At 42.7% G+C, this 21,935-nt stretch overlaps 1 protein-coding gene across 1 annotated transcript in view; it reads right to left on the bottom strand.

Annotated features, from left to right (window-relative positions):
* Positions 1-21,935, bottom strand: part of LOC308130561 (rap1 GTPase-activating protein 1-like) — a gene marked incomplete at both ends in the record, with an annotated part of 47,470 nt that overhangs the window by 12,325 nt on the left and 13,210 nt on the right. Inside the window, 6 exons of the mRNA XM_080496964.1 lie at positions 393-496; positions 1,420-1,611; positions 1,717-1,755; positions 2,089-2,136; positions 3,373-3,408; positions 9,390-9,483. Of these exons, the coding sequence (XP_080353090.1) occupies positions 393-496; positions 1,420-1,611; positions 1,717-1,755; positions 2,089-2,136; positions 3,373-3,408; positions 9,390-9,483 (513 nt within the window). The remainder of the gene's footprint in view (positions 1-392; positions 497-1,419; positions 1,612-1,716; positions 1,756-2,088; positions 2,137-3,372; positions 3,409-9,389; positions 9,484-21,935) is intronic.

The following is a 21,935-nucleotide window of genomic DNA, read 5'->3' as shown; positions in this document are numbered from 1 at the left end:
TTCCCCACTCATGACTCTCTTTGCATCCCCCTCTCTCTCTCTCTCTCTCTCTCCCTCCCTCCACCCATCCATCCATCCATCCATCCGTCCATCCGTCCCCTCCCACTCACTGGCCTAAATAGTCCATCTGTTACTCTGCTGTGGAAATGACAGTGCTGTTGACACTCTCTATAGCTTTACGACTCTTCCGACAACACTCAGGGAGTGTGTGTGTTTATCCAGTCAATACTGGTTATTTCAGGAACATAAAAAAAAAAAAACAACAACATTGATTTCTCCCCATCTGTCTCTTCTGATCACGAACAATGTGACACTCTGTCTCGGCGAACAGATCCATGACTTCAAATGCTAATGCCGATTACGCTGAATGGTGTGGACGTGACGAACAGTACCTGAGCATTAGGCGGAGGTGTTCCTGGTCACCGATCACGTCATACTTTAGGGAGAACACCAGGTGTCCGAGGGCACCGTCGACGGAATAGTAATTAAAGTGTTCCTGGGGGCACAGGGGAGGGAGAGCGCCATTAGTGTCTGTCATAAACAGGCACACACACGTGCACCCGACACATGTAAATGTGCCGCAGCCAATACCGATCCAATCAGAGTAACCTTTTCCCGCGGCTTTTCCCGCTAACTGCCGATTTGTTCAAATTATGCGCGTGCATGAACAGGTGGCAAAGACTAATGCATCATCATTAGCAAAAGCATATGCGGTGCCAAATTGTGAGGCTGGTTCCTGTTAATGGGGTTACTCTGCTGGGATTTGCTTATTTCTGAGTCATTCCATTACTATAATGAGCAGAGAAGCCAAATTGATTGTGAGATATATGCACGTGCGTGTGACTGATCACTACTATTATTCTGAGTAAAGTGTCCTTATGTTGCTATGAACAATAAGCCAGAAAAAACATTAATTGAAAAATATACAAAGCAACTACAATTATCATTTGAGGGGTTGTTTATTAGTCATTTCAACAAAATAATGGTTTTAGAAAACACTCTTGTGAATTCATTAAATAATAATTAAAATATACACTCTAGAGAGTTCATATCACTTAGTGGAGGAGGGAAATTAACTAGAGCATGGAAGAGGCTGCTGGAAAATGTTTCATTAGGAAACGTAAAGAAATGAGCCTGTTTATTAGATTGTCGCATATGTTAAGACATTAATAGGATCGATTGCCTCATAGAACAACTCTAAATGTTTGTATTAATACAGCTTTGCTTGAGTTTTTCCCAAATAATCCCTGGAACCGACGGAGGCTATGACTCACTTCAATACGCAAGAATAAAAGCAACTATTTCAGTGACACCTGTGTCTTCATGAAGGGTGATCTTCCACTTTTGTGTTTGTCAAACACAACAATAATGTATGGCGCAAAGGAAGGAATCCATGAATGAGTGCACGAAGTGGCGAACCTTTCCCAGGAAGTGTTTCCGAAAGAGCATTGCAGTTGTGTTACATTCCAGCTTGGTGCGGGTGTTTGGGGAAAGGGGTCGGAGCTGCTCCGTGTCCACCGTGTCGGTCAGCTCATGGTTTGTGCCCTCGATCCAGAAACCCCCAAACTGCGGCAGGAGTATGAGAGGAAATGGGCTTCTTCTCCCCAGCACCTTGTATTTTTCAGAAAGTAGAAGAGGAAATGTTTATGCGTGATCTTTCTTGACATCAGACAACAATGTAAAAAAGGAGAAGAAGAAGAAAAGTGCTGCTTCTACCTCGTGGACACTTGGATAAGGAATATAGTCCTCCTCGGTCTGAAAAAAGAAACGAGAGAAAACTGTTTTGTTTTCTCATCAAAGAATAAAAATAACCACAATGCCCAACTCTATAATCCCAGAGGACGCCGTTTCAGAGTACTTGCATAACCGTTATGCAATGGAAATCTGCTTAGCAATGACATAGGAGTCAGTTATCAATGTACATCTCGATCAACGCTTTCCTTTATTTGGCTTATTGACCGTTTCCAATCCAGATATTTTATTTAAAGCCGTGCATCAATGGATGTACAATTCCCTGCAATACGTATACGTGAAAAAAACTTGTGTGTAGAAGTGAATACATTTAAATCTTCCCATTAAGAGCTGTACCTTGAGTGGTGGAGGCAACGTGCATCGCTGCTCGTCCATCCTGTTGCCCTGATCGAAGAAAGTGTAGGATGAGAGAGAGAGAGAAAGCGAGAGAGAGAGAGAGAGAGAGAGAGAGAGAGAGAGAGAGAGAGAGAGAGCACAGACAAAAGAAATGTAGACATAAATGTCTAAATCCAGACAAGGAAATCATTCTATCTATCTAGTGTTGTGAAGATATCACAACATAAACAACAAAACAAACTGCTTACTAAAAAAAAAAAAAAAAAAGAGAGAATTCATCAGACTCATTACATAACGGCAGTTTTCCCGAGAGATATGCAGCAGGCAACGGAGCAAAGTCAAAGAGGGACAGATGGAAAAACACAAAAGGAGATATGTTACGTTCACAGGGAGGAGACGCTGAAAGACAATCACAGATGCTAAAAGGAGGCATTTGGGAGTCTGTGGACCGGCGGCGAGTGGTGTATTATTCAAAAGCTACGTGACACTGCGAAGTGAAACACCCGCCGCACCTGAGGCGTGGATGCGTGCGCGGGAGAGAGTGAGGAGGATCGATGCAGATAAAGAGATGCGGCGATACTAAATCAGTGCGGCGCGCTGGCGCCCTGCAACCGAGAAAGACGATTCATCACAGAGATACAACGTGTGACTGTACGGCAGACACATCATAGCAAAAGAAGAATATTGGTTTGGCAAGATATACAAGTTGTGCTAAACTACACTGCCAGGCCGGGAATATATAGAGGCGACTGAGAGCAGTTCATTTGCTGTTTTTATTTTTTTATTCTGAAGGACGAGTAACACGTTCTTCATCATTGATGCACAAATCTTCTACCACACATGCATAAAAAAACATGACAGATTCTGATAAGCTTCATGTTTAAAATTAATGGATTATTATGTGTGAGATTGAATGATTAAATTAAACTTCCTTCCAAAAGCCTTTGGAAAGCAGGAGATAGCTTTGAGGTGAGATAATAAGCGTACAATGCCGTCAGCCGGCGCTTCAACCAGAATGTTAACAGAGACACTGAGAGGACACACACAAAAAAAAAAAAGCACTCAGTGCTCCGACAACTGTCCACTGAAGCCACACGACTCAATATCCTTCTCGTGTTGCGGAAAGATAATGAGTGCTGTGGTGGAGGAGAGGGCCAAAGTGCTGCAGGATTAAAGGAAGAGCCACACTGACTGGTTAGTTGCTTAGTGAGCACAGCTTGAGCGAGTCGAGACAATAGTAAAAAAAAAAAAAAAAAAAAAAAAACGATCGATGCATCGTCTTACCTGCATCTTTTCAATCATTTCAAATAAATCTGTGGTCTAGAGAGAGGAGAGTGAGATGAAATGTTTTGAGTTCATTTGCTTGAAATGTGGGTTTGTTTGTTTTTCCTGCTGGAATCCACTCAATCCAGGAATACATTTAATTCTTGTGACACTGGCTTTATTTGATTATCTTTTTACATTGTGGAGACCAAGAAGGTCACTCGTACAGTTGCATCTCAAAAAATACATTTTTGAAAAATGTATTGTTCTGTCAGTTCTTTCTACACTCACATTAAATAACCTAAAAAGCTTCAAACATTTGTGGGGAAAACCCCCCCACAAATAACCTAAATACAAAACTTTAATGATGTTTAACCTAAATCTATTAAAGAAAGAATAAAGACTTGAAATATATCAATTTATGGGTCAGAAATCCAAAATATATGGAACCTTTTAATGTGTAATTTCAATTTATATTATATTCAAATTGTTTCAGATGCAACTGTATATCACCAGTGTTCTTTTTAATGAATTCATCATAATTATTGTAAAAAACATACAAGTCTAACTAGAGCTCTTACTTGCATTGAGCTCAGTTATTCCCAGATTTAAAGCTATTATTGACTTGTTATGAGCACACTGAGGTTAAACTCTCGAAACAAGCAACCAGAGTACTAACGTGAGTATTTTGAGTTCATCACATGAAAACACGGCTAAATGGGAACGACAATCACATTTTCTGTTGAAAACATCAACCATCTTTTATATCAATTAGATTAATTGCTTAAAACACAAGCTCAAACACTAAAACTGTATATTAAAGTAGATTTCAGCATTTAATTGAGTTTTTCTTTCACCGGTTGTACTCGTGAGCTGCATCTTTGCCTACGTCTAGTTATTTTTGATCTTTTGGCAGAAATAGATGTGGCTTGTCACGTTATTAAAATCATTTGTCGCCAACTCCTCCCCAATTCTTTCCAACACGATAATGTCTGTAACAACATTGGCCTTCAACGTTCACATGCATGCATATGGATCTCCAAACACTCAGAATATCATTGAGGCTGCAAGGTGGAGTTTGCATGTTCTCCCAGTGGAAGGGTTTTCTCCAGTGTTCGCCCTGAAGTCAAAAGTATTTACATTTTGATTGTATTCTAATTTTTACTTTGTTCATGAACAGTATTTATTGTACATATACAGTATATACAATATATATAGTTGAATATTGTCATTTCTAATTGAATCAAAATAGAAACCTGAAATGTTGATAACCCTAAACGAGAAAAGGGAAATTTATCCATGAGGAGCATTTCAGATTGTACATTCATTATTGTTTCCATCGTGTCATTATTGGGTTTACAGGCCACACTGGGGGCGGAGTCGATACCTCTCTTATCTTACGTCGAGAAAATCCCCGGTTCAAAGTCAGTTTTGGGGCATGTTGACGAACACAAACGTATGGATTTTCTCCCACAGTCCAAAAACAAACGCTTGAGGTGAACTGGTGACTCTAAATAGCCCATAGACATGGATGTGAATATGTTTGTGTTGTGTGGCGCCTGCTATCACATAAAACACACACACACACACACACACACACACACACACACACACACACACACACACACACACACACACACACACACACACACACACACACACAGTACTAGATGGATTCTAAGTTAATTATTCCCTCAGTTATTTCTACATTCATAACATGTTAAATAAGAATTACACTTTAAAATGTTAATTGTGATAAATACATCTTTTAAAAAAAATCCAAAAAACATTTGATCTTGTGAAATTTGCTGCTATTTAGACAGACGGTATTTCTGACGTTCAATAATAATAATAATAATAATAATAATAATGATAATGATAATGATAATGATAATGATAATGATAATGATAATGATAATGATAATGATAATGATAAGAAGAACAACTTAATATAGCACTTTCAAGAACACTTGTTGCACAAGGTGCTTTACAGTAAAAACACAAACAAAAAAGTCAGACGAGACTTTTACATAAAAGCTGGAATAGTACAGGTCATAATCAATATTAAATATGAAGTTTCGCATTACCTTGTAAATTTCTGACACGCACCTGCAGCTCGTGCAGACAATGCTGAATAACAACAGTGAAGGTGGAGGTTCAGCCCGGTTCAGCCTGACATAGTCAAACGCTGTGTGTGCACAGCAGTCGTGCTCGAGCTTTCAGTGTGAGTAAAGTCCTCCGCCATGTGCAAACAACCGTCTTACACTAACCCTGAAAGCAAACAAGCTTGGTTTTTAAGCTGAGATTAGAATAACAGAAGCCGTGGTATTGAGCAGCATATTGTCATTCGGGTGTACACAAAAACAAAACAAAAAAAACATTTTACTCAGTACGTCCATTACGGAGGATGTCAAACCAAATCCAGCCGAATGTTATCTTGTTTTTGATAAAAGCACTGGAAATGTTCCCCCACACTGACACATCTTTCATCGGCTCGTCAATTCAATAAACAAGCGATACGAACCGTCGCGTTCGCAGCTCTAACATCACTTGGCGGTGGCGTTTGTCCAAGCCTCTGCTGAAAATTGCCGCCAACATTTTCTATCCACCGTGTTCCTCAAGTAAAGCTACTTACTCTCCTCCAGTGTGTCTTGGTCATCAGTGGCGCATGATGCCTGAGATTTTTATCCATTTGTTGCTCTCCCGAGACTCGAGTCCTGCAGCTTCACAGATTTTCACAACTTCAACAGGTTGGGATTAAACTCCCCATGACTGCTGTGCCTCTTTCAAACGGTAGACGAGACGACTGTGACACCCGACGTTAGACTGCAACGCCCCGGACCCCCGCTTAACTGCAGCCATGACTGATGAAGTGCCGGATCAGCCAGAAGTTTTGGGAGAAGATCCAGGGGGCTTCTCAAAGCATGGAACTAAAAACACACACAAGATTATCAGCAAGTGCGTATCTCCGGTTGCACGCAAAGGCCACGGTTAATGCTTGAGAGCCGAGGGAGGTGATCCTCTGAATGAAGCTAAAAGTGTCTCGTCCTTTGCTGATCCCTCTCTCTCTCTCTCTCTCTCTCTCTCTCTCTCTCTCTCGCTCTCTCTAGTGCACCAAACCACACATCATCTTATCTATCTCTGTCTTCCTCCCTGATTGTACCTCGACTCAGGCTGACAGGTGGCGAGAGGTGGAGTCACACGTTTCTATTTTAATGATGACAGCGAGAACAAGTATTACAGAGGATCTCGAGGCCGACTCGTTAAACTCGGAGAATCAAAACATATATATATATATCGAGAGCAACCAATTCACAAGTTGGAGGATCATCACATGTGGGCAAAAAGGGACGGAGTTAACTAGAATCCTGCAAACAGCAGCCCTGTGTGAAGTAATTTCAGCTGAAAGATGTTTATTTATGTAGAAATGACCAGATTAGAGAAAGTGTAATGCCGAGACCTCTCATTACTTGCGCTAATAGGATTGTTGTTACAACAAGAAGCAAACACCAGACCTCCACATCTTCGGAGAGCTCATTAAATCGCCAAGGGAAGTGTTTTCTTCATGACCAGCAATCTTAGTTGTGTGTTTGACATTTTCTGTTCCAGCCATTGGAAGTGCCGCCTGATATTTCCACATACTGTACGTCTCCAAGCGTTCAGCCTGAGTGACGTAACCCAAGGGTGGCAGAAGTTGCCGGGTAACGTGACCAAAAATGTCATTAAAAACCTCAATCAAAGGCGGTGAGATAACACTCTCCGCGGGCTGTGGACACAGTCTCAACGTGAGCTGTTCCTTCTCACTGTTGCACTCTTAAAGCTGCGCCGCCAACTGTCTTTTCTTTCTAACAGTCTTTGGACAGTGGGAGGAAGTCTGGGCACCTGGAGCAACGTGAAGCGAAGGTGCAAACATGTAAAGTCCACACACACACACACACACACACACACACACACACACACACACACACACACACACACACACACACACACACACACACACACGCCCTGGTCTTTATTTTTCAGAATCTGAATTAGCGTAACGCGGTAGTGCATATCAAACGGCAAACTCATGCATGATTAATGATACGATGGTGTAACTGTGTAAGTATAAATTAGGGAGTGACCATAAGACCTGCTCGGGTTAATTGCAGATTGACCTGGATTTTTTTGCAGGGCTCTGATTAAAGTGATGCGCTCCTCTGAGTCTTGCCCCACTAAGCCCTCATTGTACAACGGTGCACCACATTGCCACGATGTGTCTGGATATCCACTCTGGATAGCACATGTTCCTCCACTATGAACCAAATCAATCAGATATATCCAATCCAAGCACTACAAGTTTAAATAAAATGCTGTCGAGTGAGTCATTTTAGGAGAATGTAGATCAGTGTTTTTGTGTATGAGATGCATGTCGAGCAAATCGATGATCAGAAATCTTCCGCTCACATTTAATGTGAGGGATCTGCAGATGGTGGGGGACACAGGGGATCAGGAGGGAGCGTTTAAAAAAAAAATAAAAAAATCCAAATTCTTTAATTCTTAATCCCTTTCTATTCCAACTCCCTCTGGCCTCATCAGATCAAGTGAGATTGTCTCTCATCCTAAAGTGTGAGAGACCTTATGAAAGCAATCCGACACGAGTGAGACTGTACTCAATGTTAATCACCACAGAGCCGAGCTCTGTTCAGTCTCTTTAAGTTCCCCCAAAAATATTTCCGGCAGGTGCTTCACGTCACTCACTCATCAGGGACGATTAGACACGTCGCCGGTGAGGATAAGGATTCTTACAGAGCGATGGATTTGCTTGGTGCTTTGACAGTAAAACTCGATTTATGAAAATCGTTTCCCCCCCGAGTCACTTTCACTTCGTGCTCCTTCAGTTTTGCAATGATAATCGTGACAATTTGGCAGTGTCGCAGATGTTTTCCTCTCAAAGACAGAAAGATTGAGCAGAGCTGATTCATGGATGCTAAAAGTTTGTTATTAGATCAGGTTCAAGCACCGTTTGTATAAGTTTGTAAGTTTTCTCTGTGCATGTGACGGGATTTTTGTTACTCAAGCTTTTTGCCATCAGCCAAAACCATACATTTGTTGTTTTTTTTGATGACTTTAAATTGAGGGCAATTGCATTTCTCTCAGTGTTTGCCATGTGATACACTGCTGACCTGTGAAATGTGTGCGCCATTTAGATAAGCAGGTGTAGACCTCGAATAGACGGATTCATAGACAAATAGATTAAATGAACTAGTTGGGTTGAGCATCCATCCATCCATCCATCCATCCATCCATCCATCCATGTCTATCACAGGGCAAACACAGAGAAACAGACAATAATAGACACACAATCACACCTATGGGAAATTTATAGTCAACAATTACTGTATGTTTTAGGATTGTGGAAAGGAACTTGTAGTGCCTTGAGAAAACCCACGTTGCCATCAGGAAAACATGAAAACTCACATAGAAAGGCGGCTAAATTCTAGAAGGATCTGGGGGTAGTCTCGACATAAGTTAAAGGGGATAATCGCTACACCACCCTGAGTCCTTGATGTTGCTTAAGCATAGTAAATGACAGAGAGAGTATAGAACGTGTGGTTAAAAAATAATATTTGCTCATACATGCTGTGTTTTCTTTGATGAAGTCAGACAGGAGAAATGATCAACATCATGCTGACGATTTGCCGTTAAAAATAGGCTTCTATTAATTGAATCAGTCAAACGTAATCGTCCCAGACACCGAGCTCCGTGCGCTCTAATTACACAAGTTACACAAAACACTACAAGAATTAAAATCAAAGTAACACGGCGCGCAGGAGCGGTGGCACTAATACACCGTGAGAGATTAAATACGGGCAGAACACGCCGAGCGAGCGCAACCGGACAGGTGCAGGTGTGGAGACAAGATGAGCTGAGACACCTGACAAAGATCACAGAGAGGGAGGTCACACGGAGGTCTGTGGGATAAGGTCAAGGGTCAATGTGAAAACTCAATCTGGCCTAGTTCTTTTTTCTTTCTTTTTTTTCCCCCCTCCTCCTACCTTGTTGATTGGTGAGGTGCTGCGTGGGAGCGAGGGCTGGAACAGCTGGGGCTCTAGTGTTGCAGAAATGCGAGGGTCACTCCCATCTTGTTTCCTACAAAGGGAAGAGACACAAGAGGACATTCAGTCAGAAAAGGTCACCCAGCCACAAATCGAAGAAGAGGACAACCAAAGGAAGTGTTGTCGGTCTCTTTGAGCAAAAAAAACCCAACAAATAAACACATGTGTCATGTCAAGGGTACAGCAGCTTTTGTTTTGTTTTGAAGTTTTTCACTTAGATTCTGCTTTAAGCGGCACACGCTATAACTTCACACCCATAATAAGACTTTGAGGTTGCCATATGATAAAAGCCAGAGAAGAAAAACTGAACAATATCAATCAATTAAAGCCTGTGGATAGCATGTAACTGGGACTCGTATGCTCATCTGCAGTGTCCCAATGATAGAGATTTAAACCCAGTTACCAGAGCCACGTGAAACCATGCAACTGTCTCTTTAAGTCATGTGCAGTTCATGCTTAAACAACTAATAATTTCAAGAAAATAGTCGCTCATTGCTGCACAAGTTCTTTCTTTCAGTGCAAACACTTCAGGGATTTAGAGACTCAAGACGAGTTTTACTGTTGAAACAGAGAATCTACCCTCCAGAATAGCAGACTGCTCATGCAGAGCTCAGCAATGCCACTGTTGAGCATCATTTGCTCAAAACTCAGTATCTCTCACAGAAGGGCTTTATCTTCACAGGATCACTCATCAATAACCACACTCGTGCTATATCGACACTAACAACTGGCTTCCAATTCGTTTCTTTAATTCAACTTCTTCCAAACACATATTGGGATTGATTGGTGTGCAAGTACATCCAATTGTAAATACAGAAAAATGTGTACTGTGTGTCTGATGATAAAAGAAAGCTCTGGCAGCCACAATAAAATATGCATCGCATATGTGCAAATACAAGGTGCTACATAATCTGGCTTTAAAAAGTCATCAAGAGGAAAGGATTATATGCTGAATTAACACTTTCAGGAGACAATGCACTTTTTAATTTAAAAGCCAAATGGTTTCCACAGTACGAACGGCACCTTAATCCTGTTGCAAACTGTGATGAATTCATTATTACTGATCGTGTGGGTGTGTGTTGACACAGTGTGTAGTTGATAGTGCACGGAGCAGTAGGTCCGACACTGAGGCTGCAGATAAGACAAGCAGCTGCTCAGGAGGGACAGTGGCAGAGATGTGAATCTGCTTTCGCATTCACTGAGTGAATCACTGAGTTCACTAGGATTCAAATGTAGGTGAAGAAAACAGAGCATGAATCATTAACATACAGCGCAGCCTCCCAGCTATTACGCAATGAGTGAGTGTTCAATCAAGGAAAGTCCTGCAGCATCCAAATTAAATGGGAAAAAAAAAAAAAATCTTGCCCTCAACAGGCTCAATACAGATAAACTCAGCAAGGAGCACCAGCAGCAGCAGTTTTCTCTCCCATGAGAGAGGAAGATAGAGGAGGGCATCAGCTGCCCAAAACTCCTAATTGGAGCTGATTTTCAATAGATGAATGCAGGACACACATGGTCACGAATATATATTCAGGTGAAACCGAATACATGTTTAAAAAAACTGATGTTTTCAAGACAGAAAATACTTGTAGCCTATCATAATGAGCAGTATACACGAGTTTCCAAGGCAAAGAGTCTCCTACAAATACTTGCTGCACCAACACAAATGTTGTATTTTGACATAGGTGTCATAAGCAGTGTACACAAGATGATCCCGGCTATTATAGATCGAAAATCAGAAAAGTGGACAGGCATCAAAGTAAATTCCCATTGCAAAACTCCTCCTGCACTATAAGCATGTATTGCAACATTCGTATCTGCAGACACACACAGGCACGCACACACACACACACACACACACACACACACACACACACACACACACACACACACACACACACACACACACACACACACACACACACACACACACACACACACACACACACACACACACACCTGCCTCGTCCAGTTCAACGTTACCACGTACGCACAACCCCAGCTGGAGATCCGCTCGCAGCGCAAAGCCACAGCTTCATCCCAACACCACAACAAATTACATAACACACCCCCAGCTGGTTGGCAATGCAGAAATCACTCGAGTGGGAGAAGCCACGTCGTGACAGCTGGACGACCCTGATGTCCTGCACGGAGCGGAGGCGCAAACTTATACTCACACAAGTGCGGCTGCGGCGGCGGCGGCGGAGGAGGAGGAGGAGGCGGTGGTGGTGGTGGTGGTGGTGGTGGCGCACGCTTGGCGCTTCCTGGGAAGTCCGGACGGCGACCAGCTCACGGATGACTCACTGTCTACGTTTCTCGTCAAGTTAAGCCCTTCTCCTCCTCCCCCTCTCTCTCTCTTTCTCTACGCCTCTTACACAGTTGTATCTCCCCTCTCCTTCTCCCCTGACGCGCTCTCTCCTTCTCCCTCGCTCTGTGCGCGTTTTACGCGTCACACGCTCCAGCTCCGTGTCCAGAGCGCGCTCGCCACTTCTCATCGACCGTCCACCTGCTGGCCTCAGTTTCAGCTCTTCAGACAAGAGAAACACTCTGAGCGAGCATCCTTTCTCTCTCTCTCTCTCTCGCTTTCTCTCACTCTCTCTCTCTTCTCCTCCTCCTCCCACTCAGTCTGCGTCTCATACACAAATTCGCTCTTTAGTTGTCACTTCCTCTATCTGCATACACTCTCTTTGTCTGCTCTCTCTCTCTCTCTCTCTCTCTCTCTCTCTCTCTCTCTCTCTCTCTCTCTCTCTCTCTCTCTCTCTCTCTCGCCCTCTCTCTCGTAGAAAGTCCGAAACCAGGAACTCCACCCAAGACGCACCTCCCCGTCCACTCATACCTCAATCACCCTTATCACATCCAAAGCAGGAGACCCTCCCCCACACTTCAGTCGTTTAGGAAGACTACAGAAAGTCACAGACACAAACAGGGGATGATTGGTGAAAAAAAAGGGGGGTTGCCTTCAGTTTGTACACTGCCTTATGAGCCCGCTAGGGTTGTTGCTGTGGCAACCAACATCAGCCACACATAAAAGACACACCAAAATAAAAACAACAACAAAAAAAACAAAACAACACACCTCCATTAAAGTTCATCTTCATTCTGATGTGGCTGAAACAGAGCGATCATGTCCAACGCTGCGCTCCCAGAGGTGAGCTTGCATTGTGGCCCATTGTGCAGCAGGAGAAAGGACGTGTGGAAAGGTTTTTAATTACTGTAATGAGTCTCATTCAATCCCCAATGAACACGTGTGTTTCTTTCACTAATCTGTCATCCGCGGTTCCCATCAGACACCCTGACTACTGTCACCAATAGCGCCTTTCACTTCTAAATCCCTGCTAAGTAATACCCTGACGCGGCGAGGCCGTCCGTGCCTCCCTTCCCCTCCTTTGACGGCTTCTTAATGCAGACACCTGCACAGCAGAGCCGTGTGGATGTGTGGCTGTGTGGCTGTGCGATTGTTGCTGTGTGTTGTGTGTGTGTGCAATATGTGTCAGACATGAAGAGATAACAGGGGATTACCGCACAGTCCTCATACAGGGCACCATTAAAAGCTGTGTATTATGATAAAAAAAATGATTATAATAATCCTTTCAGTGTCCAAAGTCTCCTGGCAGAAAACAAACAAACAAATAAATAAACTAAAAATAAAAAATGTTCATATTAACGTTCACTTTGTGGAATATTCTAAAACCTTGAGCGAAGGAGGAAAAGTGCGCCGTTTTTGTTTGGGTTTTTTTAAAGCTCATTGCCAGGTGGGTCAAAACTGAAAAAAAAAAGGCCTTGGTCAGTCATACTTATCCATAAACCACATTATCTGATAAAAGGAGATTTTGCTTGAATTTCCTGCTTAAAATCTGATCAGCAGCATGACGCACTTCAACACAAATCACCTCAGCTCATCAAATGACAGCCATCAGTATTTAAAACAGGGGTCACGTGGAAGAATCAACACATGATTAAAAAGACAACACAACTAAGACAAGTAGAAAAATTCAGTCCCATGCAGGAGCTTTTTTTTATTTTTTTTTATTTCTTTATCTCTGGCAAAGATAGTTCAATTGAAACCATCCTTTCATGTTGAAGCTTCATCCTCACAGTCCAACAGTAAATCCCTTCCAACTAACCCCCGCTGCCAGGGATTCCCATCCCATTAGCTTGGCGAAATGGCCTGTGGTCACTCCCCTCTCCTGCCCCGACACCTAATATCCTCTGAGAAATGGTGTCCTGAAATTTCTCCATCTTCCACCCCCCTCCCGTCCTCTGTCAGCCCGAGCCGCTATTTCACATCCAAGAAGAGTTAGATAATGATCCAATATCCTCTGAGACAGAGGCTCAAATGATGGCCGCTTCTATAATTCCTGAAGGATTATGACTGAGACAAAGGAGTCAGATGTGTATTCATGGTGTCTTTTCATTATATTTGAAATTTCTTTAACATTATAAATCATCCTAACTTGCACAGCTATTAAAAACACAGCCATCCAGCGCGTGACAAGGTAATCAGTATAATGTGTGCCTGCCAGGAAACATGTGCCCAGCCGGTGAACCCCCCCCCCCCCCCGGGTGGAGATGATGGTTTCAGGTCTCCAATCTCAGACGCATTAAACACCTGCAGCAGTCAGAGGTCTCCAACAGGCAAGATGGCTGCTGCTGCTCTGAAATATGAATGAATGGTTATTTATGCATAACCGCTGAGCGTCTCCCACAGGTTGAGATTTAATTAGTGGTGGTCGACCTCAGGGGAGAGGAGGAGACGGAGCGCCGGGGAGCGGCAACCGGCACTGAGCCGCGAGACGCAGCTACAAAACAGCTCTGAACTCGCGAGCGAGCGGATGAATGAACATGAATGCATCGCGGAGGAAGGGTTCGCCGTGCTCCCGCTCTACGTAGACTCTGGGAATACATAATAAACATGTATTACAAAATGATCGTTTGCCTCAGCATATTACGAACACTGCTGTGGAGGTTGTTTTTTTTTTAATGGCTTGTGATTTTCTTTTATTTCTTACGTTTTGCATATCCCATTCTTGTTTGTCTGATAACAACTTGAAAGATTAGGTTTTCTCTCTTTCTCTCTATATTTAGATTCTTCAAGTGATCAAATGTTGGTGGAACAAAAATCCAAGACCAACTAGGTCACTATTATCAATTATATTCTATTGGATGTCCTTCACCTCAATGCCTGGATGAAATTAAGCTAGTACAGACTGATTAAAACATAACGCAATACAAACATCACAACACGACCTTAATATGATGTATAGCTTTTTGGGAAGATGTTTAAGTACTTTTTAAACTGTCTTTGAAGTCACACAACTGTCAATATATCTTCTTCATCCTCTTTATCCAATATCGAATAGAATAGAATAGAATAGAATACAATACAATAGAATACAATAGAATAGAATAGAATAGGACTTCATTCATCCCCAAGAGGAGAAATTCAATATGTCCAGCAGCTCACAGAATAATGCTGATAAAAACAAAATGTTGCAGACCCAGAAGACGTCACCTGCTGTTATATCGTCTGATGACACTGGGGACAAAGCATCTCCTGAACCTCTCAGTCTTACAGCAACACTGACATGAACTGAGGAGGTTGAGTTGCCCGGGACAGGTTGCAAGTCCAACACAGGGCTACGATGGAGAAACTAATAGTCCCTCACGGCTGATTCGGAGTTCCGAAAACCCCCCAATGAACACGTCTGTGAGAGAAATCTGGAGAATGACCCACATGCAAGGCCTTGTCAAACAATGAAAGTCAAGTCTTTTTCTGCTGAGGCAGCAGTTGTAACCACTGCTCCACACATTTGAGGCTTGTTTTAGTGTAACAGTGAAAATACAGTGTAAAAATGTGTGTAAAACTTTGATTTCCAGTTGACAGATGAATAGACACTGTTGTTTTTAATGTTGGGGGGGTGACATGAACTGGCAACTCCAAAATGTCCATAATTGTGAACGAGTGTCTCTGTTTGTTTGCACTGTGATGAACTGGGACCCGGTCCAAGGTTTCCCCCGCCTTCACCCATTGTGGGCTGGGCTGGGCTCCAGTGCCAACTCACCGATGGGTGTATGGATGAGCAGAACAGCAAGATGCAGCAGCGAACGCAAGCTCCCACTGTTGCTATTAAAAATGACATGAGCCTCAAATCCATACTGTGTTTTTGAAAACATGCATAACGAAAGCCTCAGAAGCGAGCAGCTTAAAATAATCACCGTGACAAAAGGGATTTAAGATGGCACTTTTTTAAACGACATATCATGTTGGTCATAACAGGTTTTGTGAAGAAGGCACCCAATGTGAACAATTTCCTGATATTTATGAGAAACAATGACACAACGTGTAAAATTTTTGTTTTCCTTCTCCAACAGTATGTGATCATTTGACTGGTTGGACCCAGATGTGGCTCCACAACAAAAATAAGGAAAGGTAATAAATTAATACTAATCTTTGGCTTTAATATAATGTATTTTTCAATCAAATTAAAATACATACCTAATATATCATATGTGATGTAATGCTTTACAAGAGAAAATGATGAAATGATCTGGTCCTGTTTTCAGATGTCGAACACGACTCGCGCCTCTCTCTAAACAAATGTGTGTGTAATCAAGCCCACGGTTTGTTTGCAAGGCAAAGCAGGAGTGCCGAGTGTTTTCCACTTCCTAACTTCTCAGGAAACTTTGCACTGTCTCCCTGCAGCACGCCCGAACCCCCCGCCGCGACCGTGATTGCGACTGGCTTGATAATTAAGCATCATTTAAACCGGGTAATGAAGTTAAATCAGCGGGGAGCTTGAAGTAAATATGAAAAGGTAACATGTTCGTGATAGAAACGATTCCAACAATAGATTGATTTGTGCTTAAGTACCCCCAGCTGAGTGAACTGTAAAGGAAGACATCACGAGTACCCGTGAAAGGCTTTTCTGGGCGACACGAGTCCCCGTCTTCTATGACATAATCATTGCCTCTTCAGACACCCGGCAGCTGTGAGGGAATATTACCATTTATTTGAGTTATATTTGACTGCTTCTGTTTTTAGCCTCTCTTGAAGGAAACATGTAGGTTGTTTCTTCTTCTTTCTTTCTTTCTTTCTTTTATCTGCAGTATGTTTGCAGTATGTAACTGTCCACAGGAATATCTGCTGGTTAGTGCAGAGCAGGTACCGACTCCACTGAGAGCAGCTGCCTGTTAGAGCTCGAGGTTTGACCCCAATTAATTTATGCAGGCTGTTGATAATCCCCAAGCACAGGTCATTCAGCCAGCATGCCGTTTATCAGCGATGTGAAAATTTACTTCAGAGGTCTCCTCTGTCACACTCGCTTGTATTACTCGGGGTTTGTTGTTGTTTTGTTTTTTTCCCCCCCTGTGCCATCATACATTACACTGATGACACCCGGGGTGGGATATTAGCACTTGGCCTCCCTCTCACATTTTTTTCCAAATTTATCGTGAAGAGGCACCACCTGCTCCCGCCGGGGCTCCAACAGCAAGAGATGTAAGGAACATCTCTACCATGAATTACAATACAAATAGACCTTGGAATTGCCCCATTCTCAAGGTCAGCCTCTCAAACAGCCTGACACCTGACCAGAAGCACTCAAATAAATGGCAGGATGATTGTCCCTGGAGTAAAGCAGTTTTTTTCTGAGCGGTGCTTGTCTCACTAAACTCACCCCCGGTGCATGCGGCTTCGATTTGTGCATCAAGCTCAACAGCTCCTGATGAAATCCTTTTATTCGCAATCAAAACTGTTTACCTACAGTTAACCCATGCAAATGTATAGAATATGTGAATATAATATTAATATATGGCCTCTTGTGATGCTATGTGTGTTAATCCGTGTGCCTGGAGGAAATGGCAAAGGCAGCAGTGTGACTTTCCTCGGTGTGTTTTGAAAAATGCAAGATGATCTGGGCCAAAAGCAAATATTGGATCAAATTTAAAAATAAAGCCGCAAAGTCTGCGAAGCTCTTTGTTCCCCGGGGAACTGTGCCTCTCGAAGTCCTTTTATTCAAGCAGTCAGATTCGGAAAGTCGAATGAGTCGGTCTTATCCAAGAACCTGACTACATAAACTGCTGTTACCAGATGCCCCAATCAGAAGGCAGTTGTTCTTATTAGAGAAATGAGGGAAGTCCCTTTGTGATTCACCATGCCCCTTAAAGCAGACGAGTCGTTGAGTGGAATATTTAAATCAAGCCCGGATTAATTGATTCTTCAAGTTTTGATCTTCAGCTGCGATGGTATTGATTCGGCTCCCGTCGGGCTCTGCCTTCATTAAAAAAATATACGTTAACCCACTGGCTGTACGACCGTGTTGATCTCAAGGATAGGAAAATGTTTCACAATGGTTGGGCTTCAGAATGCTACATGCCAGGAGCGATAAATAATAAAATATCTGTGGGATTTGATGCATGAGGAGACTCGTTGATAGATTCTCTTGAACCGGCGCCTCCCCTCACAGCTGGCCATATTCAGCGGGCATTAAAAGGCCAGGTATAGCAGGTGTTTGTGAATAAAGCATGTTCTCCCTTCCAATAGGTCCCGATTTCCAGCTTGCTTATCTCTCACAATGTCACACTGCACATATCCTTGGAAACAGGCCCCTCGGGGGAATCGCAGCCATGCAGATGTGGCTTCTCAACAACAGAAAGGTCACCGTGGGATCACGTTGGGATCTGTTGTCCCGAGCTACTTGTGTAGTCCATAATATTAGCCTTCATATTTGATCGTTGAAGATTATGTGCCTCCTGTCTACCAAGAAAACGGTTCAAGCAAGGCTTTCCTGTCCAATGAGAAGCTAAAATCGGGAAAATGAAAGTCAATGTCCTCCTACTGGCTCACCACACGGACAAGTGACAACAAGGAGGCTTCACATGGGATTCACTTATCACAAATATATACCGATATACAAGCCAAACAAAGATCATGATTGAGTCTTCCATACATAAAGACCATACTTGCAGTCCTGCAACTGCAAAATTGTGTCCAAGAAAAGTAAATTGAAAGCTGGACACAAAAACACTGAAACACAAAAGCTGCAAACATCAGATGAAATAAACTGGAAATGTCTTGTCAAAGTTGGCCGGCACACATACAAACCTTCACCAGCTCGCTGTCATCTGAGCTTTATGTTTTATTTTTTTATTTTTTTAAGACATCTTGTTCTGCTTGTGGATGGCGGGTGACATGTTCGGATTATTGAGACGAGTAGAACCAGGGGCGGGCTTGTCACTTCGGTGGCTATATTTGGTCAGACAGCAGGAGATTCACACAGAAACCTTCTCGTCTGATCGGGCTTGACAGTTCGCTCTGCTGCTACGTCCGCTCCTCCAGACAACTCGGCCTGACAGTCACAGATGAGCGTGCACAAGCAGGCATGACACCGAGCCCCGCTTCACAGTGCAGGGGTGAGAGCATGTGCAAAAGAGACAGGTAGAGGACAATGCCGAGTGACATCTCAAGGGAAATCAGTAAATACAAATGGAGGGTTTATTTACAGTGATACCCTTTAAGTGTTTATGGGCAAATTGCACACCTCGAGGGTGGACAAAATCCTCAGAATCATAAAAATAGAATATGCAGTCACATGACAACTGGTGGAATAAATAGCAGGGTCATTCAGGAGTGTTAAAACAATCTATTTTTGATTTTCTGGTAGTCACTGAGCAAAAAGAGTAAAAAAAAAACAATAATAATAACAAACATAAAAATCTAAAAACAAAATGAAGAAAAGCTCAATTGTATTTTTTCCATTAGGGACAAATATTGTATACAGTAAATGTAAACGATTATATGATTCCTGCAGACTGCATCGGTACATATTCTTAACTTTATTTCTCCAAGGAGCGAGGTCAGGGCAACGGGGGGAAAAAAACAAAACAAAACAACAACAAAAATGCAAGACCGTGCAATATACCTGCTGGAAGAAGATCCATCTTAATGCAAGTGATAAACAACTTCAACTTCCTATCTACTTACTCTTCATCATAAAAAAATCCTAAAACATTAATCTTTAAATATGGGATGAATGAATGCACATTCGTCTTCCTCTCACAGTCTCGCCTTTTTACTGTGTTCAGACCTTTCACTGAGGAGTTTTCATTTCCCCCCTGCAAATGCAGAGGTTTTCTCTGGATACCTTGGTTTCCTCCCACAATCCAAACACATGCTTGTTAGGTTAATTAGTGACTGTAAGCCGCCTGAAGGTGTGAGTGCGGTGTGTGTGTGTGTGTGTGTGTGTCTGTGTGGGTAATTGTCTGTCTCTTTGTGTTAGCTTTGTGACAGACGGGCAACCTTTCTGGTGTCAGCTGGGATAAACTCCGGCTCTCCTGCGACCCTAACTAAAGCAGGCACAGAAGACCAGCGGATCGATGGGCTGCCTGTGCAAATACCACATAGATCTAAACTCCACGCAAGTTAAATTTAGAGTCGTGGTCGAACACAGTAACACAGATAATGCAAATTCAGCATTCTGCACTGTCGGGCTTCAACATGTTGAAAAAGTAAGAATGACTAAAACACATTTTTCTGCAGAGGGAGTTATGAACCATCTGCTGCAGCATTTCAAGAGAGACTTTTTTTTTTTTTTTTAGGTTAAAAAAAACAAATATTGCGTCATTTTTCTTGCTACATTGGAAGTAAAGACACGTGTCAGTTCCTCCAGGGTGTTGTCTGACTTGTTTTTTTTACAAGTAGCACCTGGGGCTGGTTCAATAGTGCAGACCTGTCCTGCAGGAAGGTCAGGTGTGCTGAAGCGTGGCTAAGAGAGCGGGACAGGTGGCCAACTTGTTTTAAAGAATGGGCAGGGAGCGACATACAACAGGCAGAATGCAACAATAATCCATCATGCTCAGGGGACAGAGAGGCAGAGTGCACTTTGCCTGGGTGTGTGTGTGTGTGTGTGTGTGTGTGTGTGTGTGTGTGTGTGTGTGTGTGTGTGTGTGTGTGTGTGTGTGTGTGTGTGTGTGTGTGTGTGTGTGTGTGTGTGTGTGTGTGTGTGTGAGCGAAAGGGAGAGAAACGGAGAGCGAGGCTCTTATACAACATCTCAGTCCAGCCATTATCCACACTGACCCTCCTCTCCCATTTCCTCCCATCAAGGGAGCTTAGCAAGACAGGATTACAACCAATTACAGGCGTGCCCCGGAGAGTGTGGAAAACGGGCTCGAGGATCATCTGTTTACTGTGTATGACCCACGGTGACTCGATAGAAGATGGTCATTTCACGTTTCATCAGCAGCAAGAGTTGAAAGATCAAAACCGTTAAATACAAGCAACAGATTTGGTGTCATCGGCCGTACGGCTACAGTGGGTCTTATTCTTCACCGGATCCCAAATACAAATACAGCACACAACAACGATATAATGCCATTATTATAGATTAGTGGTTGCCAATGTTTTATCCCTGGCCTAAGGACCTTCTCCCCACTCTTCGGTCTTTGATTTGCCAAACGTCACGGCGTATACAAACACTGGCAGGCACACAAACGTACAAAAAACAAGTGGTTTGAAATAAACCAGAAATAGTCTCGTCTAGCTTGTAGGAAGTGCTTTTTTTTTTGTTTGTTTTCTTAACATGCACAAATCTATTTTTGACAAATCTTAGAGGAGAAAAAAACCGTGGTGGCACCCCCTCGGGCTCATCGAACGCCCATCCAAAAAGGGAGACAAGCACAGTATGGGGGGCCGCTGATATCACTGACCCTCAAGCCTTTTTGGCATGTAAATGTTGTAAATCAGTTTTCCACAAGTACCATATACCATATCATATACAGCATGCAGTATGTTTAAAGCCACTATTGACTATAAAAGGAAAACAATATATACTGTATATTAAAGGTCCCATACATAACAGCTTTTTTTAACCATTTCACATAGGTGTTAGAGGATCAACAATATTGTATTCAAAGTGTATTTCCTCAAATCCTGCCTTGGTGCTGAATTTCATCCAGTCAATCCCTCTAGTGAGCTCTTCAGAGAACAGTCATCTCCTCCTCTCGGGGAGACGACTCTGCTTTCCGGCACCATGTGCTAATGTTTACGGCAGATTTATCGCTATGTTTCAAGTAAAAAAAAAAAAACTGGAGTTCAGACTCTGCAGCTGCAGCAGGACGTTTCACAATGGTTAGTTAAAAACATTGAGTATCTGAACATGTTACTTAGTTTAGCTCCACTACCAGAGGGAGGGGTTAATTCATGACATCATAAAGGGAAAAGATCTGATTTGCCTGGATAAGCACACGTTCACTATAAAGGCCTCACACACAAGCTATGGGCCACATATTACTGTTCGAAAGCCATTATAAAGTGAATTTAGCATAATATGGAACTTTTAAATGCGATGCTAACAGCAATGTTTGAAACATTTAAAGAGTCTCTTAAACAACATTTAATTTAATATTTTCTTTAACCAGGCTCATTGAAATACTTCAATGAGCCTTTTCACCATCTGTAGCTTTAAAATGTTGCCGGTTCTGTAATCCTG

The sequence above is a fragment of the Blennius ocellaris genome (assembly GCF_963422515.1).
Source record: "Blennius ocellaris genome assembly, chromosome: 5".
In the NCBI taxonomy this organism is placed as follows: domain Eukaryota; kingdom Metazoa; phylum Chordata; class Actinopteri; order Blenniiformes; family Blenniidae; genus Blennius; species Blennius ocellaris.
Note: the sequence above shows the minus strand (reverse complement) of the source record. Positions and strands in the feature narration are given on the sequence as shown.